Below are 24,794 nucleotides of genomic sequence, written 5' to 3'. Positions count from 1 at the left end.
TTCTCAGGCCACACCCTGCCCTCCGCCCCGCAGGCCTCCGCCTCTTTCCCTTCAAGAAAGCCAGACAAAGCCAGGTCTCTGGAATTGCTTTTTTTTCTTTTTTTTTTTTGTAAAACATTCTTTTATTAAAAGAACAAGTGCTGTGTAGGAACCGCCCTTCGTACAAATAACATCCGTTATACAAAGATACAAGATCCGGGTTATGCACAATTCCAGGCTTGGAGGTGGCAGGGGGGGGCGCTGCCCTTCGGACTGAGGACAGACAGAAAGGGTGCAGAAGAGTGAAAAAGGAGCCCCTGGGTCTGCAGTCCGCGGGGTTCCCCGCTCACCTCCCCAAGGGAAGGTGGACTACCTAAGAGACAGGCTGGGATGGTAGAAGGCCCCAGGTTTGGGTCTCCAATCCCACCACCCTAAATTCTAAATTAGGCTGGGGAAAGGGAACCGAGGAGAGTCGAGGGCACTCCAAGTGCCCCCTGAGTCAGTAGATCACAGTGTCCTAGTGGGAGCTAGACACGCCTTCACTCCAGGTGAACATGGTGGGGAGACCGCCTCTCTCTGTTGGAGTTACCTCCACCCCTCTAGGCACCTCTCCCCAGGAAATAAGCTGGGATAAAGAACTGAGCAAGCTGCCTACCCCTCCCTCTGGCCCACTGCACACCAAGGAAGACACTGGAAGCTGGGGGGGATGGGGGGGTGGGGAGAGGGGGAAGCATATCTTTGAAAACCTGACAGCATTTCCAGCTTGGGAAAGGGAAGTGTAAAGGTTACTCTTTAGAGTTGCCTGGAACCTCCTGGCCAGGGCTTTACTTGTCTGGGCCCTACCTAGTCTGGAGGCAGGTTCTTCTCTAGGTCTCTGCATACAGGACACCTAGAGGCAGCAATAAACCCAGGAGCCAGAGGTGAAACCTCACAAATAGGAGGGGGGGGGGCAGGGGAAGAGGAGAGAAAGAAGAGGAAAAAAGAAAAAAAAAACTTTTAAAAAGGCAACCCTTAAAGTGTCATATCTATGGAGGATCCATCAGCTCTGAGCTACAACAGTCAGCTACACAGGCAGCCTCCCACGCTGGGCATAGCCCCACACACATACCGCACAGTCACTCACACAGGGTGGACATGGACAGCCGGCCATGAAGCCCACAGGCCATGCACTGGGACCGGGAGCTGCAGACCAGGAGAAGGGCTGCAGAGGCTGGTCCCTGCTCTGCACTGGGCACCTGCCTTCTAGGCGTGGAGCTGCCATCTGTGAAGGCAGGAGACAGCCCCAACCCCTCTAAGACAGTCCCTTCCAGCTCTGACATTCACCCACCAGCTGTGACCCTCCTTGGCTGGCACCTGGTGTGCAGCAAGCACGCCACTCCCAACCCCTTGGTGAGGGTGTGGTGGCACACCATACTCCACTCATGCATCTTCAAACCCCATTTCCGCTCTCCAAACCACATCCTTCCCCTCCCCCTTCCCGGACAGAGCTCCACAAATCTGCATCCTTCCCACCCTTATTCTCATGGCCATCCTTCAGCCTGTGTCCTGCTTCCTCCTGAGGCTCTTTACAGCTTTCTTGCTGAAGCTCTGCCAGAAGGAAGAGTCACTACCAGGAGCAACACCAAGACATGCCTAGCTCAGGCCCTTATCAAATCAAAGGTGACTACATGCTAGGGCCGCCTTCCAGCCTGAGTAACTCCAAGGGCTTGGCAAAGCTGGAGGTCAAGGTGATTAGAGGTGGGAGGGAAGAGCGTCCTGGGGGGAGGGGGCACTTGGTTCCAGTGCACCAAGGCATTCCCCCTCATTCCACACAGCCCCCCAGCCTTGGCATGAATGTCCCTCTAGACATCAGAACAAGACTCCAGCTCCCAGCAGGGCCAGCCTTGGGCAAGGGCGTGGGTGTGCATGTGAAACTCTTCCAAGAGTTTCTCAAGGTTATTTTCAGTGGCTTGGGGCAGGGAGTTAAAGAGCTTAATAGATGAAGATGGATACGAGGCTGACTTCGACTACATCTTTCTGATATTTAGCATTAATAAAAAGTATTCTTGAGGTCATCACCACTGTCCCTCCCGAAAGCCCTTACAAATGCCTAAGAGATCGCCTCTGAAGGCTCCCACCCTCCCTGCCCGTCTTTAGCTCTCTAATATCTTACAAAGTCTTATCAACAGGAATATTAATATTATTTTCCATATCAGAAAAAAAAGTTGAGCAGCACAGGCAAAAATATATCTGCACTACGTTTTTTTGTCATTGCCAAAAATATACACATCTTCTTTTCTTTATTAAAAACAAAACAAAAAACAACCAAAAAAAAAACCCAATGACAACAAAAACCCAGATACACACAAAAATGCACACATGCACAGACTGACAGACGCGAGCATCAGGGAAAGCTGGACGCTGACCCTGGGCTCCACCCAGTGCATCTGAAAGGGACACAAACCGCCCAGCCCTCTCTCTGCGCCCCCCTCAGCCTTCTCACTCTGGGGGGGAATCCCCCACCACCACCACACCCAGGGAAAGAGCTGGTGGCTGACAGGACAGTTGTTAGGTCAGCCCATGTGTCTCCCTTCACTGGTGGGGGTGGGGCCACTCATTGTGGGAGAGACTTTTGCTTAAAGGTGGCCCTTTACTCCCCTTGTCCCCTCCCCCAATCCCTTATGCCAAGAAAGGACCAAACTATCCGTGGGGGAAGGGGGCCCTGAGGGGGCCCTAAGACCCAATGGGGCCTGGGGGAAGGAAGGCAGGATAATTACCCTGATTCAAAACCCCCAGCCCCCAGTTACTCTCCAATACTGGAGTACTATTCTGGTTTTTGTTAACCATTCATGCCCTGGAAAGGGACCAGAGTTGGTGAGGTGGAGAGGGTACAAACAAAGGTTGAGAACTCCCCCCTCTGGTGCTGACCATCACATCACTCTTTCTTATCCCTGCCCTAGGTGGCCCCAGGTCCAGGGAAAGAGACAGATGGTCGGACACACACGGACACACGGTCACACACACACACACACACACACACACACTCTCTCTCTCTCTCTCTCTCTCTCTCTCTCGTTCTGTGGAGTCAGGCAGCTCCATCTCTCCACCCTCCGCACTCCTCAAGCCAATAGTGCAAACAAGGAGCAGGATATCAAGGGCTTCCCTCGTGTCCCCATCACTGGGGCCCCCAAGAGGGCTAACCTGGGCTGAGTCCTAGGCTATCCTGCCCTTCCTCAGTCCCCCTGTCTGTAGGTTTTTACAAGCTCAGCTTAGGACTCTTGGTGCCAGAAGGGACAGGGAGAAACAGTCAAAGCGATTCCTCCTGTCCTCTGCCCAGCTTGGGAAGAAACTGAAGGTCAGATGGGCCAGCCCTTCTTCCATAGGTACTTCTACACAGGGACAGGCCCGCGGGCCCCCTCCACTTCTCTCCACTCAAGTGCTGATCCATTTTATGTGGGTCCAACCAACTCCTCCCACACACACTCATGCCATGGCCCACCTTACTCTTGGGAAGGGGGGGGCCCTAATTTGCTAGGAGCATGGGCTCCCAGCCAGGCTTAGAGCCTGTTCTCCCTCTGCGCCTCTCTGAAGCTGCCAGTGTACAGAGGGAAAGGCCAGGTAGAAGAGCTCTGTCCTCTGCACCGGGAGCTCCTGCACTCCCTGGGGCTCAGCACAGGCTCTGGGCCAGGCTCTTCTGTGTCTGGGCCCAGGCGCCTGCCTGCTTCAGGCTAGGGCCCCTCAAGCCAGGATCTGCCCCCTCCATGTAGGAACAGGAGTGGAGTTAGCCTTTTTCCTGGTTGGCTGAGGCTCCTTTGTCAGCGGTCTGGAAAGAGAGGAAAGGAGGCTAGGGGTTTGGAAGGCATCTGGCCCTAATGCCAGTTACAAACAGCATTCTGGGACAAGAAAACTGCTGCGGGTGCAGAAGAGAAGGGAGCTGTGGGGCTCTGACAGGCGCACGCCAACGTCAGCTGTGAGCATGTGTCAGGTAAGATCAGCTTCTTGGGCTGGACTGTGTTCTCAGAGGAGGGATCGGCCTTTCTCTCCCCAGTGGCTCACCCCAAGGGTCATCTTTGTCTAAATGGTCTGTTCAGATAGGAATTGTGTGTGTGCGCGCGTGCGCGCCCGTGTGTTGGTTTTAGGGCTTAAACTCGGGTCTTGGAAAATTGTGTGTACTCATTTTAGGGCTTAACTACAGGTCTCGGACAATTTTGTGCGTATGTTGGTTTTAGGTCTTGGGCCATGTCCCTTAGTTTTTTTTGCCTAACACAGGTACTTTGCCACTTGAGCTATACCTCCACTTCCAAGTTTTTTTCAGTTAATTGGGAGATAAGACTCTCAAACTTCCTTTTCTAGGCTGGCTTCAAATCTCGATCTTCAGATCTCACCCTCCTTCGTAGTTAGAATTACAGGTGTGAGCCACAAGCCCCCCAACCAGGGATTGGCCTTTTCTAATCAGTTTTGTGGTTTTTTGTTTTTGTTTTTTGCCAGTCCTGGGGCTTGAACTCAGGGCCTGAGCACTGTCCCTGGCTTCTTTTTGCTCAAGGCTAGCACTCTGCCACTTGAGCCACAGCGCCACTTCCAGCTATTTTCTATGTATGTGGTGCCGAGGAATCGAACCCAGGGCTTCACGTATACAAGGCGAGCACTTTACCACTAGGCCATATTCCCAGCCCTTCTAGTCAGTTTTCTCTGAGGAAGACCATTTCCTGATTGGTCCTTCTAGCACTCTCTTCAGAGCAGCAGAGGGTATGGTGTGAGTGGAGGCTAGGGGCTGGCGTAGGGAACCTCACTGATCCAGGTGCTACTGCTATCCACTGCCAATATGTCTGACAGTGTACCTTCTGCCCATCCACCTCGGCCCACTCTTTAATAAGGAAGCTCATACCCACCCCCAGTTACTCACCCCTGCTTTGGGGCCGGGGCCACTGCCATCCACCCCTGACAGGCTGAGGAAGGGGTTGGTCTGCGCGGTGAGGACCGGAGGTCCGCCTGCTGCTGCTACGGCTGCAGCTGCTGCCGCGGCAGCCATGAGACTTGTGTTGTTGCCCAGTGAAGGAGCCACCAGGGCCCCAGTGGGCAGCAGGGGTGGAGCGGATGCTGTGGGCAGCAGGCCAGGGGCTCCCGTGGACAGCAGTGGGGTGGAGCTTCCTGCCAGCAGGCTGGCCATGGGCAGCTGGGAGCTCCCGGCCATCTGCAGCCGCTGTAGCTCCCGCTTCTGCTGGATCTGTTGGATCATCTGGTAGACAACGGTCTGGTGCTCCTGTAAGGAGGCCAGACTGCGTGTTGGCTGAGGTTCCCTGCTGTCTCTCCCCAATGCCTGCCCCCTCCACTAGGCCAGGGGCCTGCCCCGTCCCATCGCACGGGAGAGAGTCGAGAGGCGCAAGGCAGGGAGAGATGGTCATGGTTCTGTCCCTAACTTCTCATCCCCTCAGGACAAGAAAATGGTTGCCCAGGGCTGGGAATATGGCTTAGTGGCAAGAATGCTTGCCTCCTATACGTGAAGCCCTGGGTTCGATTCCCAAGCACCACATATACAGAAAACGGCCAGAAGTGGCGCTGTGGCTCAAGTGGTAGAGTGCTAGCCTTGAGCAAAAAAGAAGCCAGGGACGGTGCTCAGGCCCTGAGTCCAAGGCCCGGAACTGGCAAAAAAAAAAAAAAAAAGTCTCACGAAAATGGCTGCCCATCACCAGTGTCTGCCAAGTGCAGATTATTTCACACCTCTGGCCTTGCCCACGAACTCAGGTCCTCAGGTTACGGTGACAAGCACAAGTGTACCCCAAGACGGAGAATGCTACACTACTTTGGTAGTGTTTAATCTCACCCCCTTTGTTTTGTTAATTTATCTTCTTTCCTCTGGTGTCTACACTAAGGTGTGAACTCAGAGCCTAGGCACGGTCTCTGAGCTTTTTTGCTCAGGATAACATTCTACCATTTGAGCCACATTCCAAGCCCTGAAATCCCTTTTATCTGAAGGAAATCTCAAGAGAGCACAAATAGGAGACACACCCCGAAGTTGCTGTGGTTGAGGGGCTGTCACCTGCTCAGGTATCTCAGCGCTAAGTCGCGGAGTTCCCCCTGAAAACCCTTGGGGCAAGGACGGAAACACTGGACCTGTCACTCTCAGGACTCTCTCTGCAGGACCACTCCGCTGCACCATCACTTCTCTCTTTGCCCATCGTGACCAGCCTCTACAGGCTCACTATCCACCCAGCCTGGAAACCCAGCACTCCCCCACACCTCCACATACCCCGCTGCCCTCCCTGGCTGGCCCAGACCCTCAGTGATGGGCCCTGCTCTGCGGAGCTGGTGGAATGGAAGCACCGGCCCAAGTTGGCAGGGAAGGGACTTTACCGGGGTCAGCTGCGGGGAGGCCAGGAGCTGCTGCAGCTGCTGGAGTTGCTGCTCTTGCTGCTGGAAGAGGTGTCTCTGCTGCTCTGTCAGGCTGAAGCAGGGGACAGACAAGGACCATAAGGGAGGCACAAGGAATTATACCCCATTCCCATGAGCTTCCAGACTCCCTCAGACCCAACCAGGAGAGTTAGGGAGGTGAAATATTAGAGGACTGAACTCCAAGGGTGAGGTAGGAGGAACACGTGAGATGGAAAGGACTGCCCAGGAGGAAGACCTAGCACCAGGATGGTACAAAGCAGCCTCTTGTCCCTGGTTTGCTCCTATTCAGACACATTCAAGGCTAGTCGTCTAGGGAGTCCCTGGCAGCCAACACATAACTAGGATTTATATATATATATATATACATATATATATGTGTACACACACACACACACACACACACACACACACACACACACCTATAAGACCAGAAGACATTTTTTCCTTTTGGGGGACTACGGACATTTTGGGGCCCCCCCACCCAGAGCCAGCCTCCCCATTCCCTTCCCCAGGCCTGAGCTTTCCCTCACCTGTTAAGACAACCTGGCAGCTGCAGCGTGGGGGCCCCGCCAGCCTGGGTCAAGCCTGCAGGGTTGGGGGCAGCGGCCCCATTCAACCCCCCTAGGAGCCCATTGAGGGGCAGGCCCCCACTGCCCGCCAGTCCCCCCAGCAGCCCCTCAGCCATGGGCATGGCCCCCAGCCCTGCTGCCCCAGGTGCCCTGCCCAATCCATTCTGTGGCGGGGGTGGGAGCGGGGCAGGGGCCCCAGGCAGGGCCAAGGGCAGAGTAGCGGGGCTCTGCTGGAGCAGGGGCAGCGGTGGGGGCGTGCTGTGGAAGGAGAGCGACGAGCTGCTGCGGCTCGGGCAGCCTGAGTGTGGGTCCTGGGGAGGGAGGGGGAAGGGAGGGGTCAGAGGGCAGAGGGCCAGCGTGACCTTTCTGGCCCCCAGCCCAGCACACAACCACATTCTGACAGAGAACAGCTCCCTCTGCCCCCGCCCCCCCCCCCCAAACACACACACCCAGGCATCCTGGGGGAAGCAGCAAGGCCCAGGGATGAAGGCTAAGCATCCAGTCTTCCCAAATCAGGCTTTCCTGACCACTTTCTGGGACTCAACACCCCTGTGGCCCTTGCTTATTAACAAGCAATGGTAATGGTCATGACGTTCAGGGGAACCAGGCTGTGCTCCCTTGTTCCCATTTTGTTTATGGGCGAAGCCACTGACTCAGGTTAAGTAACTGTAAGCAAGAACAATATAGCTGGAGTGAGACACTCAGGTTCAAATCCCCAGTCCCGCAACTGAATGGCTTGGGTTCCAACTCTTGGTCTTAGTTTGGTCATTCATAACCCGGGGGGTGACAGTAATAGACACTCCACAAGACTACTGTGAAGAGTAAATAAACGGCTTTAAAAGTTTCAGGGCACATTGGGGGCTGGGGATATGGCCTAGTGGCAAGAGTGCTTGCCTCGTATACATGAGGCCCTGGGTTCGATTCCCCAGCACCACATATACAGAAAATGGCCAGAAGTGGCGCTGTGGCTCAAGTGGCAGAGTGCTAGCCTTGAGCAAGAAGAAGCCAGGGACAGTGCTCAGGCCCTGAGTCCAAGCCCCAGGACTGGCCAAAAAAAAAAAAAAAAAAAAAAAAAAAAAAAAGTTTCAGGGCACGTCTGCAATTAATGTTAAGTTATTTTTATGACTATGACTTTCCAAGTCACACAGTTAATAAATGGCAAAACCAAGAAACCAATTCATTTCATTGCAATAATAACCACAATATAACAATAGCAACTGCTATCCCAACCACCACCAATTACATGGGAATTATTTTGTGTGAGGCACTATAATAAGCCCTTCGCAAACACTTCTCAGACAGGCCTTCCCAAAGAAGAATCCCTCCCCGTCTTCTCTCACACAGCCCTCAATTTAGTTCAACCTCCCGCTTCCCCTACTTTGCGATTCTTTCTTGTTTCTTGGATACAACCTATCTTCAGGAGGATGGTAGGGTTTTGGGCTTGCTGGCTACTTTAGCCGGGGCTTGGGGCTAAAAGTTGGCATCTCATAAATATTACTTGTTAAAAGCAATGAATGAATGGTTCAATCAACAGCTCAGCCAATCACTTTGCTGCCCAGCCTAATAGCTACTGGGGAGAGGGGACCAAGAGGACCTCCAGTCCTCCCTCCTCTCCACGCCCCCCCCCTTTTCTCAGAACCCACCTCAGAGGACGTAGACAGCGAGTTGTCCAGGCCAAGGCTGTTCTTCCCTGGGGGGCTCTTGCTGGTGCTCAAGGAGTCACTGCTGCCGGCTGAGGACAGGAAATCAGGGGCTGGAGGGGGCCTCATCAGCCACCAGGAAGCCCCCCCCAGCTCCCACTCCTGAGGCAAGGCAGAGGAATCTCCCACCTTGGGGCGGCAAACCATAGGGCCCAGGGACTGGCCCATTGGTGGCAGGCAGGGTGGCGGCAGGTAGGGCAGGGAAGGGCACGGAGAGCTGCACGTTGAGAATCTGCAGGCGTTCCTTCTTGGCCGTCAGGCTCAGGATCTGTTCCTGCAGTCGCTGGTTTTCTTTCTGCAGCGCGTGCAAAGCCTTCAGCATCTCCACAACTGTGGAGAAGACCAAGCAAGAGTGATGCTGGGTTCTGGGGAGGTGGGGGCGGGGCCTGAGGGATGGGGCGGGGCCTGAGGGATGGGGCGGGGCCTGGAGAGGAGGCTGTGCCAGCTAGCCTAGCAAGCAACGTAGGTAAGCCTGGAAAGCGGGGAGAGGCAGGGCAGACACCAGAGGAAAAAATAAATTAACAAACAAAACAAAGAAAGGAGGATCAGATGGACCCAGATGCTCTACAAGGACTGGGAGGAAGGAACACAACTTGGAGGCAGGGAGAGGGAGGGAGGTCCGAGAGACCTAAGGGCAAGTTTCCCAGTCTGACACCCCCCCTCCTCCTCACTGTTGACTCCAGCCTCCCCATCGCCCTGCTTCTCCAGCAGCTGTTCCATATTAGTAGTTCCTGGGGCTGCTGGGTCTAGCTGGACACCCCCACAGGGTGCGGATGCCGTCTGATCGAATAGTGCTGGAAGGCTGCTGATGGGGGACCTAGGAACAGAAGGGAAGTTTGGCTCAGGCTCACCTCACTGGGCAGGCGCTAACTTTCCTACCCTCTCTCCCCCCCGCCCCCCGGCTCCAGGGGTCCTCACCCTCTCCCTTGCCCTTCCACCATCCCTCCTCGTACCCCACCTCCAGCCCCTCTCCCCAGCCCCCAGCCCCTCCCTCACATGGAAGACAGACTCTCCTGAGGGGAGGTCCCCCGACAGCGGAAGCTGCAGTCCTCCAGGTCTGGCTCTTGGATGGAGAAGGGCAGGGGTCAGCAAGGGTGGAGGACCACGGCCTCAGGGTCCCCACCCTGGAGGTGGTGCCGGATCTGGGGTCTTAGAACAGATGCCTTGCCCCAGGACTCCCAAGTCCAGACTGGCAGGAAAGCTGGTAAGCGCTGAGAGCCCTGACTTGGAAACCCCATCCTTTGCATCTTGCTGTGTTCCTAGAGCTCCTGCTGCCTGCCTCCTTCCAGATCCACAGTCCACTTTCTTTCCTGAAAGCTTCAGGTCAACAATGTGAATTGAATTTGAACCTGACATGGGCTTGCTTTGTGACCTTGGGCTGGTAAGCTAACCTTCATGCAGTGATAATAATTAGAATTAAACTGACGCAATAAATATTAAGTGTTTAGCTGGAGGGCGCAGTTAGCATGTAGTAAAACCTTTGTAATTGTATTATTATCATAATTAACTTGGTATGACTTTATTTTTGTATGCCAATTCTGGGTCTTGAACTCAGGGCCTAGGCACTGTCCCTAGGCTATTTTGCTCAAGACTAGCACTTGAGCCACAGCTCCACTTTAGCTCTTTGGTGGTTAGCTGGAGATAAGAGTCTCTTTTTTTTTTTTTTTGCCAGTCCTGGGCCTTGGACTCAGGGCCTGAGCACTGTCCCTGGCTTCTTTTTGCTCAAGGCTAGCACTCTGCCACTTGAGTCACAGCGCCACTTCTGGCCATTTTCTGTATATGTGGTGCTGGGGAATCGAACCCAGGGCCTCAATGTATATGAAGCAGGCACTCTTGCCACTAGGCCATATCCCCAGCCCCAGAGATAAGAGTCTCTTTCCTGCCCAGGTGGGCTTCAAACCTCGATCCTCAGATCTAAGCCTGCTAAGTAACTAGGATTACAGGCATGAGCCACAAGTGCCTGGCTGTATGGCTTTTCATATCCATAAGATCCTAAGTTAGAAGGCAGTACTTTAGAAGAGTAAAGGAAGGGGTCAGGAAGGGAGGGACGGGTGAAAATGTTGAAAGGGGTGACAGTGACGAGGAAACATTGTATTCATAAGCTGCTTTGTTAAATGGCAACTCCTCTGTACAACTACTGAAGGATAATTTCAAACTCATGAAAAAAAAAAAACAAAAGGCTCAGCAGCCTTCTTGCTCTTGCCTGGTGCTCTACCACTTGAGCCACACCTCCAGTCTGGCATTTTGCTGGTTAATTGGAGATGAAGTCTTGAAGACTTTTCTGCCTGGGCCCAGGCTAACTTCAAGCAGCAATCTTCCAGGTCTCGGCCTCCTGAGTTGCTAGGGTTACAAACCTGAGCCATCAGCACCTGACAGGCTGTACTTTTTGTTGGACTGCAGAATCCAGCTTTAGGTTATTGAAAACATAATTACCCTATACTGTGGGTCTTTATAGTGGTATTGCACTGGGTGCTGGTGGCTCATTCCTGTAATCTTAGCTACTCAAGAGGCTGAGATCTGAGAATAGAGGCTGAGATGTGAGGATCAAGGTTTGAAGCCAGACCAGGAAGGAAAGTTCATGAGACTCTTCTCTCCAGTTAACCACCAAAAAGCCAGAAATGGAACTGTGGCTCAAGTGCTAGTGTGCTAGCTCTGAACAGAAAAAGCTTAAGGACTGAACCCAGGCCCTGAGTTCAAGCCCCAGGATGGCACCAAAATAAATGAATAAATAGAACCTGGTATTGGATTTGTCTCCAGAACAGGACACTTGGACTGGTTGCCTGAAGAGCTCCTCCCCCTAGACTGACAGATGGCTTTGTGCACCAATCAGCATTCTTCAGGGAGAGGGCAAGGAGCTTGCTGACCACTCCTTCAATTATTAAATACTCCAGAGCTAGAAGTCCAGCTAGTAGAACTTCTAACGGCTGATCCCAAAGACACCAGGGAGGACAATATGGAAGCAGTTAGGAGTACTGGGTTTAGAGTCAAAAGATGGGAATTTGAGCTCTGTTTCTGACTGAAACTGCCTTGGACAGGTCCTTTTTAATTCTGTGAGACAGGGTAGTTAATTCCACCTTGTGCAGCCCCTTCCCTGGGTTTTAATGAGTACCTCAGGGTCTGTGGTGTGAGATCTTATTTTAATGGCCAGAGGAAGAAGGAAGCCCCCAAGCCCTCCCTCCCATCCTCTCTGGGGATTAAATCCCTCAGGCCTTCAGGGAGAAATGGGGACAGGGCAAGACACACATACCTGTATGGCTGCTCTCGGCTTGGGTGAGGAGAGGGTTAACAGTACCCACGGGGGTTCCAAAGATGTGGGTAGAAGGGAGGCTGAAGGTAGAGCCAGCCAGAGAAAACACCTGAGAGGAGGAGGTAGAATCCAGCCGGGTGGTTATTCTCGGATCTAGGGCACAACTGTCCAGGGTGGTGGAGGACAGGGTGTGCCAGGAGGAGACCCAGGAGAGGGGGAAGTTCCGGTGGCAGTGATGCTCTGTGGCCCTCCCCACCCGCCCAGGGAACAGGAGCCATCAGGACCAGGCTCACCTGAGTGGTGGAGATGGACGTGGAGGAGGAGGGGAGGGTGCTGGTGAACGGGGAGCGGCTGAGGCGAGGCAGGGCCGAGGTCCCAGGGGGTCCCAGCAAGCTGGAGGAGAGGGGTGTGCTGCAGACAGCCCGAAGCATCCCACCACCATGGGAGATGGGGTCCTTATTACTGGTGTAGATGCCTATGAGTGAAAGGACAAAGAGGAGGGCAGTCACCCTCCACTAGGCTCTCCTTCCGTCCGGTGGCGGGGACGGCTACTCTCCTTGTGAAAGCCCATTCAGCCCAACCGTCCTAACAGCTGCCATATGACTGGCCTGGCCTGGGAAACCCTTAGCTTGTCTCATTCTCTTCCCGGAACTTGATAAACTCTGCTGGCAATTATCTACCCCAACCTCTCCCACAATCCTGTAGAAGACAGGTAATGCAATGTCTCACAAGTGACTCTCATCTCTATCCTTTATTTCTGTCCTTTGGAGCTCTTCCTTCCTCTGTCATCTCACAGACTGGCTGGGCCCTGAGATGCTCTCCATCCCCAGGGGTCACTCACCTGTCCCCAGTAGAGGAGACTCCAGGCTCAGGCTGGGCAAGCTCCCAGAAGGCCCAAAGGTGCGGGAGGCCAGACCCCCAAGGCCGGAGCTGACTAGGGAACCTCCGGAGAAAGGGGAGGCAGCAGTGGCGGTGAAGCCAGCCAGCTGGGCACCGGGCAGAGAGGGGGCAGCTGAGATCACAGCGCCCTCCTTGTTCCGGCTGCCCTTGGGACGGCCGGGCCCATGTCGGCTCCTCTTGCTGGCTTTGTGCTTCTTCTCCTTCAGGACGGTGTCGGGGGTGGCCTCAGTCGGTGCAGCGCTGGCACTCAAGGCAGGCATCCGCTTGTGGGTACCAGCTGAGGCCCCAGGCCCAGAGACATGGGGAGACTTATAATCCCCGGGGGAGGGGGCCCGAGCCCGGCCCGAGCTGGAGGTGGTGGTAGAGAAGCGCATGATGGGCCCGAACCCAGAGAAGACCACTTTCTGCTCAAAGAGGTCAGCCTTGGGGGGCTCTGGAGCCGAGGGCGAGGGAGGGGCGGACGGGGTGGGGGCTATGGGCTTGGAGTACTTGTCATCCTCTGGCTGCTCCAGTTTGGGAAATGTGGAGAAATCGGGGGAGCTCTGCAGGGATGAGCCTGTGCAGAGAAGGAAAAGGGAATCAGGCTGGACCTCAACCCCTTCTCTTCCCCCTTCCCAACTCTCACATGCACTGCGGGGCGGGCAGGAGTGGGGGGGGGGCACCGCGGGAGAATGAAGGGGAAATAGAGGGGAGCAGATGCTAGCTGGGGAATGGAGAAGCCTGACCTAGCTCTCCCTGTCTATATCCTGAGATAAGCGTCTTCATCCTCCAGCTTTCCCACTGGTAACAAAATGGGATCAAAGGAACGCTCACCCTAGTGAGCCTACTGGGTCTGTAGGTCCTAACATTAAGGCTGCTGAGAATGGCTCTTGCAGCCCAAGTGTAAGGACAAAGATGACTGTGGGGTTGCAGGAGTGGGCCCCATCAAGGAGAGGCAAGTTCTAGTTCCAAAGGGAGGGTGGAGGGAGAGGAACCACTGCACCGGATGGCTCATCTTTACCAGGCACCCATTTGGTTACAGTAAATGAGATGAAAATCAACAGGCAAAAAAAAAAAACAAAAACCTTGCTTAAAAAGAAAAAAGTGCAAGGCAAGAGGCTGTCCCCACTCCCAGCCTCCTCCAGGATGCCCACACTCACCTGCAGGTTGGAAGGGCCCCCCAGAGGAGGAGGAAGAGGAGGAGGAGGAAGAAGAGGAGGAGGAGGCGGAGGTAAAACTGCTCACACCTTTCCCACTGCTCAGTTTCTTCCCCTTATGACTCAGGCTATGGCTGGAAGACTTTTTCCCCTTCGAGTCCCTGCTGCTCTCAGAGGTCTCCTGAGTGCTGGCCTCGTGGTGGGAGGAAGAGGAAGCTGAGGAGGAGACCTGAGGAAGGGGAGGAACAGAGGAGGCTTAGAGACAGGCTGCCTGGCCTGGTTCCCCCGGACTTGGGAATAAGACAGGAGAGCACAGGACCTGGGTTTCTCTACGAGAGCTCAGAGTAAGTTTCATTAAGATCTTCCAGGGGGGGCTGGGAATATGGCCTAGTGGCAAGAGTGTTTGACTCGTATACATGAAGCCCTGGGTTCGATTCCCCAGCACCACATATATAGAAAATGGCAGAAGTGGCACTGTGGCTCAAGTGGCAGAATGCTAGCCTTGAGCAAAAAGAAGCCAGGGACGGTGCTCAGGCCCTGAGTCCAAGCCCCAGGACTGGCAAAAAAAAGAGTCTTCCAGGGGCTGGGAATATGGCCTAGTGGGTAGAGTGCTTGCCTTACATACATGAAGCCTGGGTTCGATTCCACCTACCACATATATAGAAAGAGCCGGAAGTGGCTCAAGTGGTAGAGTGCTAGCCTTGAGCAAAAAGAAGCCAGGACAGTGCTCAGGCCCTGAGTGCAGTCCCCAGGACTGCAAAAAAAAGATCTTCCAGCTTTGAGCCTCTCTAGACCAGAGAGCAGGAGATAGTCCCGGAACCCAAGTGTCTATTTCCACACCAGAGAAGCAGACAGAGGGCCAAGGAGAGAACAGTCCAGAAGGGAACCTATACGAACATATTCATCTGTGCCTTGATTAATACCTATTTGCTTTTTTTTGGGGGGGGGGGCTAGTACTTGGGGTTTGAACTCAGCAATTGCTAGGCTGCCATTGTACCATGTGAGCTACACCTTCAACCCTGCTTTTTGCTGATTATTTTGCAGGTGGAATCTAGCAAACTCTTCCCATTGGGCTGACCTCAAACCATGATCCTCCAGATGTCAGCCTCCCGAGTAAGCTACAGTTACAGGCACTAGCCACAGTACCTGGATCCTTTGACTGTTTTGAGGATTAAAATGAAGTTCTCTCTGCGCTCCATTTCCATTCCCTGGCTCTCCAAGATCGCCTGGCCTTTCTACATTTGTGCCTCCAATTACTGCTTGGAAGGCATTTTTCCTCTTGGTGGAGACCAGGTATATTCAGCAAATTGTGCTGAATGAACACATTATGTGAGAGGGAGGATGGGGGGGTGGAAATGAGAGCCACCCAGCATTGTCCCTCCCTAGGCGGAGTCCTGGTCTCTGTCTTCCCCTTTGTTCTTTTTAGCAGCTGGAGTTCTGAAGGGAGCCAGATGTGGTTCTCAGAGCTAGGGGAGAGAGAGGGGCTGGGGGGGGGGGGGGTGGCTGAGATGCTGGGACAGTGAAGGGGGATGGGAGAATCTGTCCCCTACAGCCAGTTACTGGGTGACTCCCAGGTCTTAGTGCCTGCCAGAGGGCAGAAGGCTAGCTTCCTCAGGTGAGCTCTGGGAAGCTACAGGGGAGAGGGTTACTGGGGCAGTTGCCACAGCAACATCACTCTGGAAACCTGATGCCTCAACCTCCTGCTAAGATGCCCAGAGCTCTGCCAACCATCTGAGGTGGGTGGAGGTGACTGGCAATGATGGCAGGGACCGGAGTAAGCAGTTTCTCCAGGCCCCCAGGGGTCCCCCCTTCTATGGCGAGGACAGGACAGGATAGGGCTGTTCTGGCTTGGATTAGTGACTCCCTGGCCTAGTGAGTAGGGGCTGCCTGTTGCTCATCCAGATGTTGCCCATTTCTGGAGACATAGCACATCCTGCAGGGTGGGATGACTAGGGCTTGGGGGTATCATCCAGGGACCTTGTAGCCCCCTCCCTCCACCTTGTACTGTAGCCAGCATTTTCAGTCCTTCTAACCTAAAGGGAGGTGGGTTAAGAAAAAGGCTTTGAGCCCGGCACTGGTGGCTCACACTTGTCATCCTAGCTACTCAAGGAGGCTCAGATCTGAGGATCATGGTTTCAAGCCAGCCCAGGGCAGGAAAGTCTGTGAAACTCTTATCTCTAATTAAACACCCAAAAAAGCCAGAAGTGGCGCTATGGCCCAAATGTTGGAGTGCTGGTCTTGAGCTAACGAAGCTCAGGGACCTTTAAGTTCAAGACTCAGAACTAGCAAAAAAGACACCCCCCCCCCAAAAAAAAAAGCAAGAAACAGGCTTTGGGTTTCCTTCTAGTGGAAGAGGAGGCCCTCCCCCCTCTGCTTGTTTCTGGGAGGGTGAGCCCCAGGAACGTTGAGAGCAGGCCTGAGTGCTCTACCTCATCTCTGCAGACAGGAGTCTGAGGCCGAGGCCCTCTGGCTGGACAGAGCAGATGTGAACATCTGGCACCCAGCAGGCAGGGTGCTACCCCCACCCCGCCCTCAGGGGTGGCCAGGGCTCAGTGGGGCTGAGGGGCACACGTTCTGTCTGTGCAGAAACATGACCCTGGCTCACCCTCGGCCCTCGCATCTCACCTCCCCCCCCCCCGCCACCATCCCTGGACCACCGCGCCACCCCTCCTGAACGTAGCCAGCAGTACCTTGTCAGCAGTGGGGACCACAGGCGGCGTGAGGATACTGGGAGGAGACTCAGGCCGTTTCTTGTGCTTCTGTTTAAGGCGTTCTTTGTCCTTTCGACTCTGGGGAGGGAAGGATGACCACATAGTGATGGGGGGGGGGGGCTGTTTTGGACAAGATACACATGATATGTGGGGGGCTGCACCCCTCTCAGGAATGAGGTTTAATGAGAGTCACTCTCCTACAGAGGATGGGGGACTCACGGCTCAGATGAGATCCTAGGAGAGCCCAGAGCCCTCCTTCTCCCTCCCTGCCTGCTAAAAATAGCCTGTTTCATTATCCCCCCAGTGACCCAGAGCACCACACACAGATGCACACACCTCCAAGGGTGCCCATCTGGGACACACGCTGTGCTGTGGCACAAAGGGACACAGACACTCACACCTCTTCCCTGGCTGGCACTCGGCTAGCCTGTTACAGTGTGTGTACATGTACTGTGAAGGTTGGGGAGCAGGACACAGAGCACAAGGAGGCCCTACCCCACCCCACCCTCCCTGATCCTCAGAGGACGGAGGGGAGCAGGCTCCGAACGCTGCTGGGGCACCTGGAGGTACGTTCTGGAAAGAGGCTGGTGAGGGCGAGGGTGGAGGGGTGCCTTCACCTTCTTCTGGCCCCTCTCATGGTGGGTAGGATGCTTGTCCTGCTGGGTGGTCGGCGAGGCGGACCGGCTTCTCCTGCCAGTAAGGAAGCTGCTGCTGCTGCTGCCACCGCCGCCACCTCCACCGCTGCTGCCGCCGCCGCCTCCCCCTGTGCTACCACCACCACTGCCACCGCTGGTGCTGCTGCCACCTCCTCCTCCAGCTCCCGTTCCTCCTCCTCCTCCGCCTCCCCCGCTGGTGTGCCGGGATGTCTTCTGGGGGAAAGAAAGGAGAAGAGTTGCTAAACCCTCCTCTCACTAAGCTCATTAGACAAAGGTTCCTGAAGACTGTGTGATCCCGGGGCTGTCCTATTTACCCTGCCCACCACTAAGAGGACCTGGAAATCCTAGGACACCCCCCCCCCCCCACACCGGCTCCTCAGCCAGCTGACGCAGCGCAAATCCACAATGGAGACACAGGATAGGCAGGGACATATATCCTGGGCCGCAGCAAGGTACAGTGAAGGTGGCATAGGCCTGGACTTGGGTCTCTTCATTCATTTATTTATTCTCTCCATTACCGTGGCAGTGCCTCCTTGGCCCATCTCATATAAGACTAAGCCACAGCTTTCCTTCCCCTGGGCAGAGGGGGTGCAGGGAGGCTCATGGAGAGCCTCTGCTCCCTGTTTCTCCAGCCATCACATCACTCTCCCTTCCCTTGGTCCCAGCCCTGGTTCTCCACAGAACACAGGGCTGCTCCTGTGCATGGGATCGACTGGCCTGAACCTGGGCACAGGGCGTGTGTGTTCACGCACACGCATGTGTGCGCTGCCCGTGAGTGAATGCCATCACCAAAAAACCTCAAGCAACTTTATGCTGCCTCCTTCCAGCTGAGGCTGCCTCCCCCGTTCCAGGCTTGCAGCTGCTCCCTCTAAGGTCACCAGCTACCTCCCGACTGCCAAAGCCTAGAGCTAATCTCAGGCCCAGCCACCCCTGGCATTGGGCACGACTCTCACCCCCTACCAAACTCCAGCCCCCTCTCTTCTATGGCTCCTTTACACCTCGGCCCATGCTACCTTGTAGACCTGGGGGTTGGGGGCCAGCCTCAGCCTTACAAGATGAAGGTTAGCCCCTTCTGCCCCACCTGGGGGTCTGACAGACACCAAACCTGTCAGAGTCCACTTGAAACCTCCTGCAGCCCCAACCAAACTGCCTACTTTGTCCCAAGTCAGTCGTCACAGAACCCTGGAACCAAGGTGACCACGTAATGTATACCTGAAACCAGGACACTCCTAAAAATGAGAGAGGGAAATATTAACCCCTACCCAAAAGGCACAAAACCATGACCCTCTGAAGCGGCAGACCAGGATACATGCTTATCCTCCTGAAGTTGGTTGCACTCTTCCTCATGGTACCTACAACGGTCTAACTTCTACCCCAGGTCTAGATCCCAGGTCCTGCTCCTCGGCTGCCCCCACGTTTAGGTAAGTCTACCTAGATAGAATGGCTCCAGCAGCCGGCATCATCCTTCCATCCCCCCTCTCACAGCTGTCTCCCTGCCGCCAGCCTCGGCCCTTCCGATCCTGTCTGATGGTGGTTGCCAGCATAATCTTACTATAACATAAATCTCATCGTGTTACTCTCCCCACGAGCTTCCCAAGCCTATGGCCCTGTGGGAGAAGGGAGGGGAGGTGTCCGGGCCAAGTGTAGCTCTGCAGACACCTCTCGGCTTTTGGAACACGCAAGGTCTCTCCCGATGTGGGACAGCACCCTTCCAGCCTGCAGGCTCAGCTCTGATCTCCTGCCTGGCCACACCAAACAGCCCCTTCTCCTGCCTCTCACGGTCCTGTCCTTTCAGGACTCTATCCAAGCCCATCCCTCGCTGAGACCTCTTTTCTCTCTGTGTTGGCTTGACAGACTCCCAAGGACCTTTCCAATCAAACTGCCTGTTCTGAATCGCATCCACAAGCTGTAAGATAAGCTGGTGACCTTGGGGAGCCTTGGGTCGTGCATCTGTGTAATAGGGAAAATGTGGCACACCTAGTTTTTAGGCTTGGTGGGAGATCACACTCATCACTCAATGCCAGCCGGGCAGAAAAGTTCACGAGACTCCTCCTCAACAAAGAACTACACAAGTCGATGCCGGTTATACTAGCTACATTTGTCCTAGCTATGCCAGGAAGTCTTAACAGGTAGATGGAGCCCAGATGGGCCCAGGCAGGAAGAAAGACCCGATCTCACAAGTAACCAACAAAAACAAGGGCTAGAGAAATGGCTGAGCAGTACGTGTGCTTGGCTAGCAAGCACCAGACTCTGAGTTCAAACCCGCATAGTGCCCAAAAATAACCTTTAGAGAACTTAGCAGAGGTTGAAGTAGAGAAGACATCACTTCCCACACAGTTACTGGCTCTGTTTTATTACCAACTCCTCTTAGTGGAGTCTGCAAAGGACCCCTTGTCCCCCTGGAACTGCCCAGATTGACAGACAGGCTCTGAGTTCTCTTCTGAGATGGACTGCTTAGTCCAATTCTGGTCACTCTCTCCAAACTGTAATCTGTTCTTCACACATGGAGTGCTCCTCAAAGGCAGGGACAGGTGTCTATCACCCGCCCATATGGGCCACAGACGTGGTCCGAAGACCCTGCTCTAAACCCGGGATGGCTGACCCACTCATGCCGTGCATTGGCAGATGGGACTCACCATCTTGCTGAAGTGGTATTTGCAGTAGCCGCAGTACTTGACATTGTCTACCTCCAGCACTTCTTCCTCACACAGCAGGCCAGCCATCTGGGCACTAAACCAAGAAAGGTCAGGTGAAAAGGTGGTGGGCAGACTTGAGCCAGCCACCCTTTCCTCCCCTCCTGGACCAGGCCAGAGTAGAGCAAAGATACATGATGTCATCACTACTCAAGAGACCGCAGCTAGGATGAACTCAAAGCAGCCACCTGTGACAAACCTCCCTTTGTGTAGAGGCCAAAGAGAGGACTCTTACCAGGTGACATGGAAAGCTTGTCGACATCCATGCCGGTTACAGGTCATACAGGCTCCAGATGCTGCCTTGCTCTCCCGACCCTGCTCCTCACAGATGTAACAAGTCTGCAGGACATAGGGCGATTGTCCTCTCCTTCAAGGAGCTCATTCCTCCAGGGAGCTCCTCCTGATGGTGGATCCATCCTAGGACCTCTCTTCAATTCCATCCTCCCCCGCCCGCTGCCATCAGCCCAGATCAGTGCTATCCAAGAAGACTTCCTTCCAGCAAAGCCAAGGGCTACTGGCTCACACCTATAATCCTAGCTACTCAGGAGGCTGAGATCTTGAGGATCTCAGTTCAGAGCTAACCTGGGCAGACAAATCCTAGAGATGCTTTATCTCCCACTTAACCACCCCAAAAGCTGGAACTTAAGGTACAGGTAAAATGGTAGAGCTCTAGCTGTGAATAAAAAAGCCAAGAAGGTGAGGAGGATCCTAAGTCCAAGCCCTAGTACCAACACACACACACACACACACACACACTCTCTCTCTCTCTTCCTCAGGGATGGAAATGCTGTTTTTCTCCCCCTACACACACACCCCTGTTGCCAATTTTTTTGGGGGGTCAGTCATGGGGTTTGGGTAGCTGAGAAACTAACATTTACATTGTAACTATAATTCATTTCCATATCCACATGTGGCCAGCAGATACTATGTTAGACAGCATAGTCCTTAGTGAGATTTGAAAGGCCAATGACTGTGTTCACCATCTTTCTTCTCTAAAGAGTCTATTCTCTGTTGGGGCCTCTGCCTACACTGTATATTCTGCCTAGAACCTGGGATCCTGCTGTCCTTAAAGCTACTTCCTTTACATGCCCCATTTCTCAGCCCAAACGTTTCCTTCCCAGATGACCTTGTCTATAGTAAGCCTCCAACAGGCGTTCTACCAGGGCCTTGTTTATTTTCTTCACAGTACTTACCACAAATCACACTGACTTTATTGGCTTGCATTGCTTTAAAGTCGTCCACACAAGAACGTGAGATCCACTGGACAGGCAGCATTTCTACCTTAACTTAGACTTCTGTATTGTGTGCCTGGTACTGGTACCAGGTCTGTCACTCAATGCCAGTGTGCTCCATGTATGAAAGAATCAACCCTAGCTAAAGCTACTACTACAGGCCGGTTCATTTCACCTGGGCTCCAGAGCCTGAGTATGTCTCTCTGTGTCTGGAATACATGGTTTGAGGGCAGGTACCTGCCCATCTCCCAAGGTGCCTGAAAGTACTGGTTCAATGGAATCAAGCCGCGCTGGAATAAGGAAGTAGTGAAGGGACCCAAGGGTGGTCATCCGGGGACTGGACTGTGGGCACAGCCAGGGACACTGACCTTGTTGAAGCGATCGTGAGGCACATATTGCAGCACAATGGGCTCCATAGTAAGCACGTTGGCAAACTGCACCTCCGGGATGTAGAGGGCACACACCACGTGGGCCCAGCCTAGGGCAGTGGGGGGTCGGACTCAACAGGAGGTAAGCCCAAGCTCCCACCGCTGCTGACTTCAAGTCACTGTCCCCTCCTTCAATCTTCCCATCAGATTCCAGTCACAGTCAGTCTAAAGAATCCAGCCTCTACCCCACCCAGGCCTGACCTCCTAGACCTACTTAGGGGGCCTTATTGACCTCCCCAGGGGCCCATCCTCACCTCCATTGTCAGTCCTCTTCAAGGCCCCATCTTTGTGTGGGCACAGCTCACACCTCTGCCAATGCAAAGGGCAAATAGGTTGGGAGACCTGCTGAGTTGGGCCTTCTCTGAATACATTGAAAGGGCCCAGGATGAAATGATGGGGGGGGGGGGTGTCTTAAAACCATGTAACAGAAAAAGAACTAGCCAGATGATGATTGTTGAAGATAGAGTGAGGATGGAGATTTGAAGTTCATCAATATAATCCCTTTGGTTTTGTACCCTTGGAAAGGTCTCATGATTAAAAAGTCCAAACAGAAACACTGTAGTCTCCCACTCTGTTCCTGAGTGAAGGATGAGCAGAGGAAAGAGACTTGGCTGGTGATAGGTATGCAGGAAGCAGGAAGTGCTGTGTGACAGAACGAAGTCCCACCCAGCCTCAGCCTCAGAGTCCCAGTGTTGATGCCCAGGTGTGTAGGAGCAGGGAGGGGAGGGGAGGGTTCTAGAACTCACCACCCTGGCTGCACGTTCCTGAGATTCACATTTCCGGCAGAACCAGGGTCCTGTTGGCACCTGGACGATGCCATAGCAAGCTAAGGGAGGGGAAGGGTAGTCATTAAGCAGAGCTGTCAGCCACTGGCTTTTTCCCAGAGTAAGTGGGAGGAGGACTGGGGCCAATTCCAGCAAGGGAAGGCTGCTCTTGGGTGTGGAGAGGTCATTCTCTAGAGACAAGGAATGCCCAGCAACACAAGGACAGCTTTTAGCCGCCCCACTGAGCACTCCAAACAAGGCGGGAAGTCTGAGTCCTTGACCTTAAACTTCTAGAAAATCCTTAATCTCCCCACACCCTTTCAGGACCTGTCTCCCAGCTCTAGTCCCCAACCAATCCCAAGGCATCAGGGAACCAGAAACAGGAGTCTTGATAGTCAAATAGGTTTTGTTGTGATGGTGGGGGGGGCTTCTTAAAGGGCCAGTAAGGGACGACGAGGGGTCCAGGGATCTCATCTTCTGCGCCTGACTATCCCAAGGTACGGGTCAAAAGTTAAAAGCCAAGGAGGGCAGGTGCAAGGCAGGTAACCGACAGAAGAGTGGCGGGAAGAATCGTCAGCCTCAGCTTTAAGGGGTTGTCCCGGGAGAGGGTGGGTGTTGGGGGCGGGGTGCTAGCTGTGCCACACCGGCGGGGAGATGCCAGCCTGTGCCCTCGGCAAGATTCCTCAAGGAGTTAACTCCCGAACCATGTGCTGGCTGGGGGAAACTCCCGAACCTCCCCTTCTCCTCCATTCCAGCCGCCTGCGCGCACGGCCGCCCGCCCAGCCCTCGGCTCTTCCCCGGGAGAGGAAGGGGGGGGGGTGCGCGGAGGAGATTTTAGGAGGCCTTCTCCCCCGGGACCCTTCTCCTTCCCTCCCCGATCCCGCTCCTCCCAGTCTCCGGAAGCCCAGAGGAGGGAGGGGGGGGGAACGACACCCCCCCCCTCCCGCCGTGACCTCTTCCTCCCCGAGCGCCGGGACCAAAATAACCGGGCGGGAGGGGACGCCGCGCAGGTAAACATTCTCCCCGGCGAGCCCCCCGGCGCCCGGCCGCGCGGGGCGCGGGGAGTTCGCTGCAGGGCGCCTTGGACTTTCCCCAAAAACTCCCCTCAACTTGGGGTGCGGGGCTGGGATTGGGGGGGGGGGACGCGGGACTGGAACAATAGACAAGAAAACAATGCTTGACCCGGTCCTGCCGGGCCCGGGCGCCGGGGCGCCCCACGCCTCCCTTCCCTTCAGGTGGGTGGGGGAAGGGCGCGCGAACCCCCCGGGGGGCTCGGGAGGGCGCGGCCTGGGGGCGCCCCGCGCGCGCGCGCGCCGCCCCCGGGGTCCCCGGCGCGGCCCCCCTCCCTCCCTCCCTCCCTCCCGGCGCCCTCCCCCCTCCCCCGGCCCACCCCACCCCGTACCTTGATGGACGGCGACGCTGCACGCGTGCCCATCGCAGTAGACCAGCGGGTTCTCGGCCCAGCCCCTCTCGTCCGAACATACGCAGCAGCCTCCTACCATCTCCTTCATACTCCCATGAGCTCCCTCCGGGGCTGGGGCGGGGGGCCGGCCGGCGGGGGTCGGGGGTCAGGGGGGGAGGGAGGGAGCGGGGGGCCGCGCGCCTCCTCGCCCCCTCCTCCGCCGCCGCCGCCGCCGCGGCCGCCGCCGCTTCTTTTCTTTGCCTCCTCCTTCCTCCTCCTCGGCGTCCTCCTCCTCCTCCTCGCTCGCTCTGTCTGGCCGCCCCCCCCGCCGTGCTCTCGCCCTCATGCCCCGACGGCCCCCCCCCAAACAATGAGACTCGCGCGCCGGGCTCCCCCCTTCCGCGCCGCTCGCTCGCCCGCTTACCAGGGCGGCCGCCCGGTCGCCGAGCAGCCCGGGCCCGGCGGGGGAGGCGCCGAATGGCACATCGCGGGCGCCCGCCCTCCCCGCCTCCCTCCCTCCCGCCCGCCCGCCCGCTCACGCGCCGCCCCCCCGGCCCCCCTGCCCGGCCGCGGCAGCCATGGCCGCGCGCCTCCGCTCGCTCGCTCGCTCCCGGCCCGCCCGCCCGCCCGCCCGTCGCCGGGTAAAGTCTTAGGTTCAAGGAACAAAGCCCGGCTTGGTAGGGAGCGTTTCGCTCCGCCGCGCGGGGCTGCTCCGCCTCACGGGAGGGTCGCTCCCCAGCCCGCCCCTCCGCCTGCCCGCGATCTCGCGCTCCGGCACCCCGGTGTCCCCCCCCCCGGTTCCACGCCACCTCCCCCGCCGGGGTCGTCTTCGTCCCCAGCCTGGGGGAGACGCGGGGGACGCAGGGGCGGAGCGGGTCGACGGCAGCCGCTCGGGCCGGCCCCGCGCGCCCGGGAGTGGGGGTGGGGGGGGTCCCCCGGGTTCGCAGCTCGCGGGCTCTGACCCCCGACTTCACTCTGAGGGCATCGGCTCTGCCCCACGCGCCGACG

At 55.7% G+C, this 24,794-nt stretch overlaps 1 protein-coding gene across 4 annotated transcripts; it reads right to left on the bottom strand.

Moving 5' to 3' along the window:
- Window positions 1-97: 97 nt before the first annotated feature.
- On the bottom strand, window positions 98-24,294 carry Mllt6 (MLLT6, PHD finger containing). Of its 4 annotated transcripts, none has more exons than XM_048367245.1 (20): window positions 23,787-24,294; window positions 22,367-22,446; window positions 21,875-21,929; window positions 21,561-21,670; window positions 20,196-20,299; window positions 19,904-19,997; window positions 17,229-17,477; window positions 16,591-16,689; window positions 13,904-14,129; window positions 12,706-13,320; window positions 12,158-12,339; window positions 11,865-11,973; window positions 9,614-9,680; window positions 9,289-9,434; window positions 8,747-8,947; window positions 8,561-8,649; window positions 6,879-7,228; window positions 6,310-6,400; window positions 4,862-5,218; window positions 98-3,781 (listed from the first exon to the last, which is right to left on the bottom strand). In XM_048367245.1, the coding sequence occupies exons 1-20, from the start codon at window positions 23,893-23,895 to the stop codon at window positions 3,740-3,742; spliced, it is 3,375 nt and encodes a 1,124-aa protein (XP_048223202.1). In that variant the 5' UTR covers window positions 23,896-24,294; the 3' UTR covers window positions 98-3,739. The 4 variants fall into 4 exon arrangements, with proteins under 4 accessions (XP_048223202.1, XP_048223201.1, XP_048223203.1 ...); XM_048367244.1 differs by having other exon boundaries at window positions 17,229-17,480; window positions 23,787-24,293; XM_048367246.1 differs by having other exon boundaries at window positions 13,991-14,129; window positions 17,229-17,480; window positions 23,787-24,290.
- Between the last annotated feature and the right edge of the window lie 500 nt (window positions 24,295-24,794).

The sequence above is a fragment of the Perognathus longimembris genome, chromosome 17 (genome assembly GCF_023159225.1).
Source record: "Perognathus longimembris pacificus isolate PPM17 chromosome 17, ASM2315922v1, whole genome shotgun sequence".
NCBI classification, from domain to species: Eukaryota; Metazoa; Chordata; class Mammalia; order Rodentia; family Heteromyidae; genus Perognathus; species Perognathus longimembris.
This window is presented reverse-complemented; position numbering and strand designations above follow the sequence as displayed.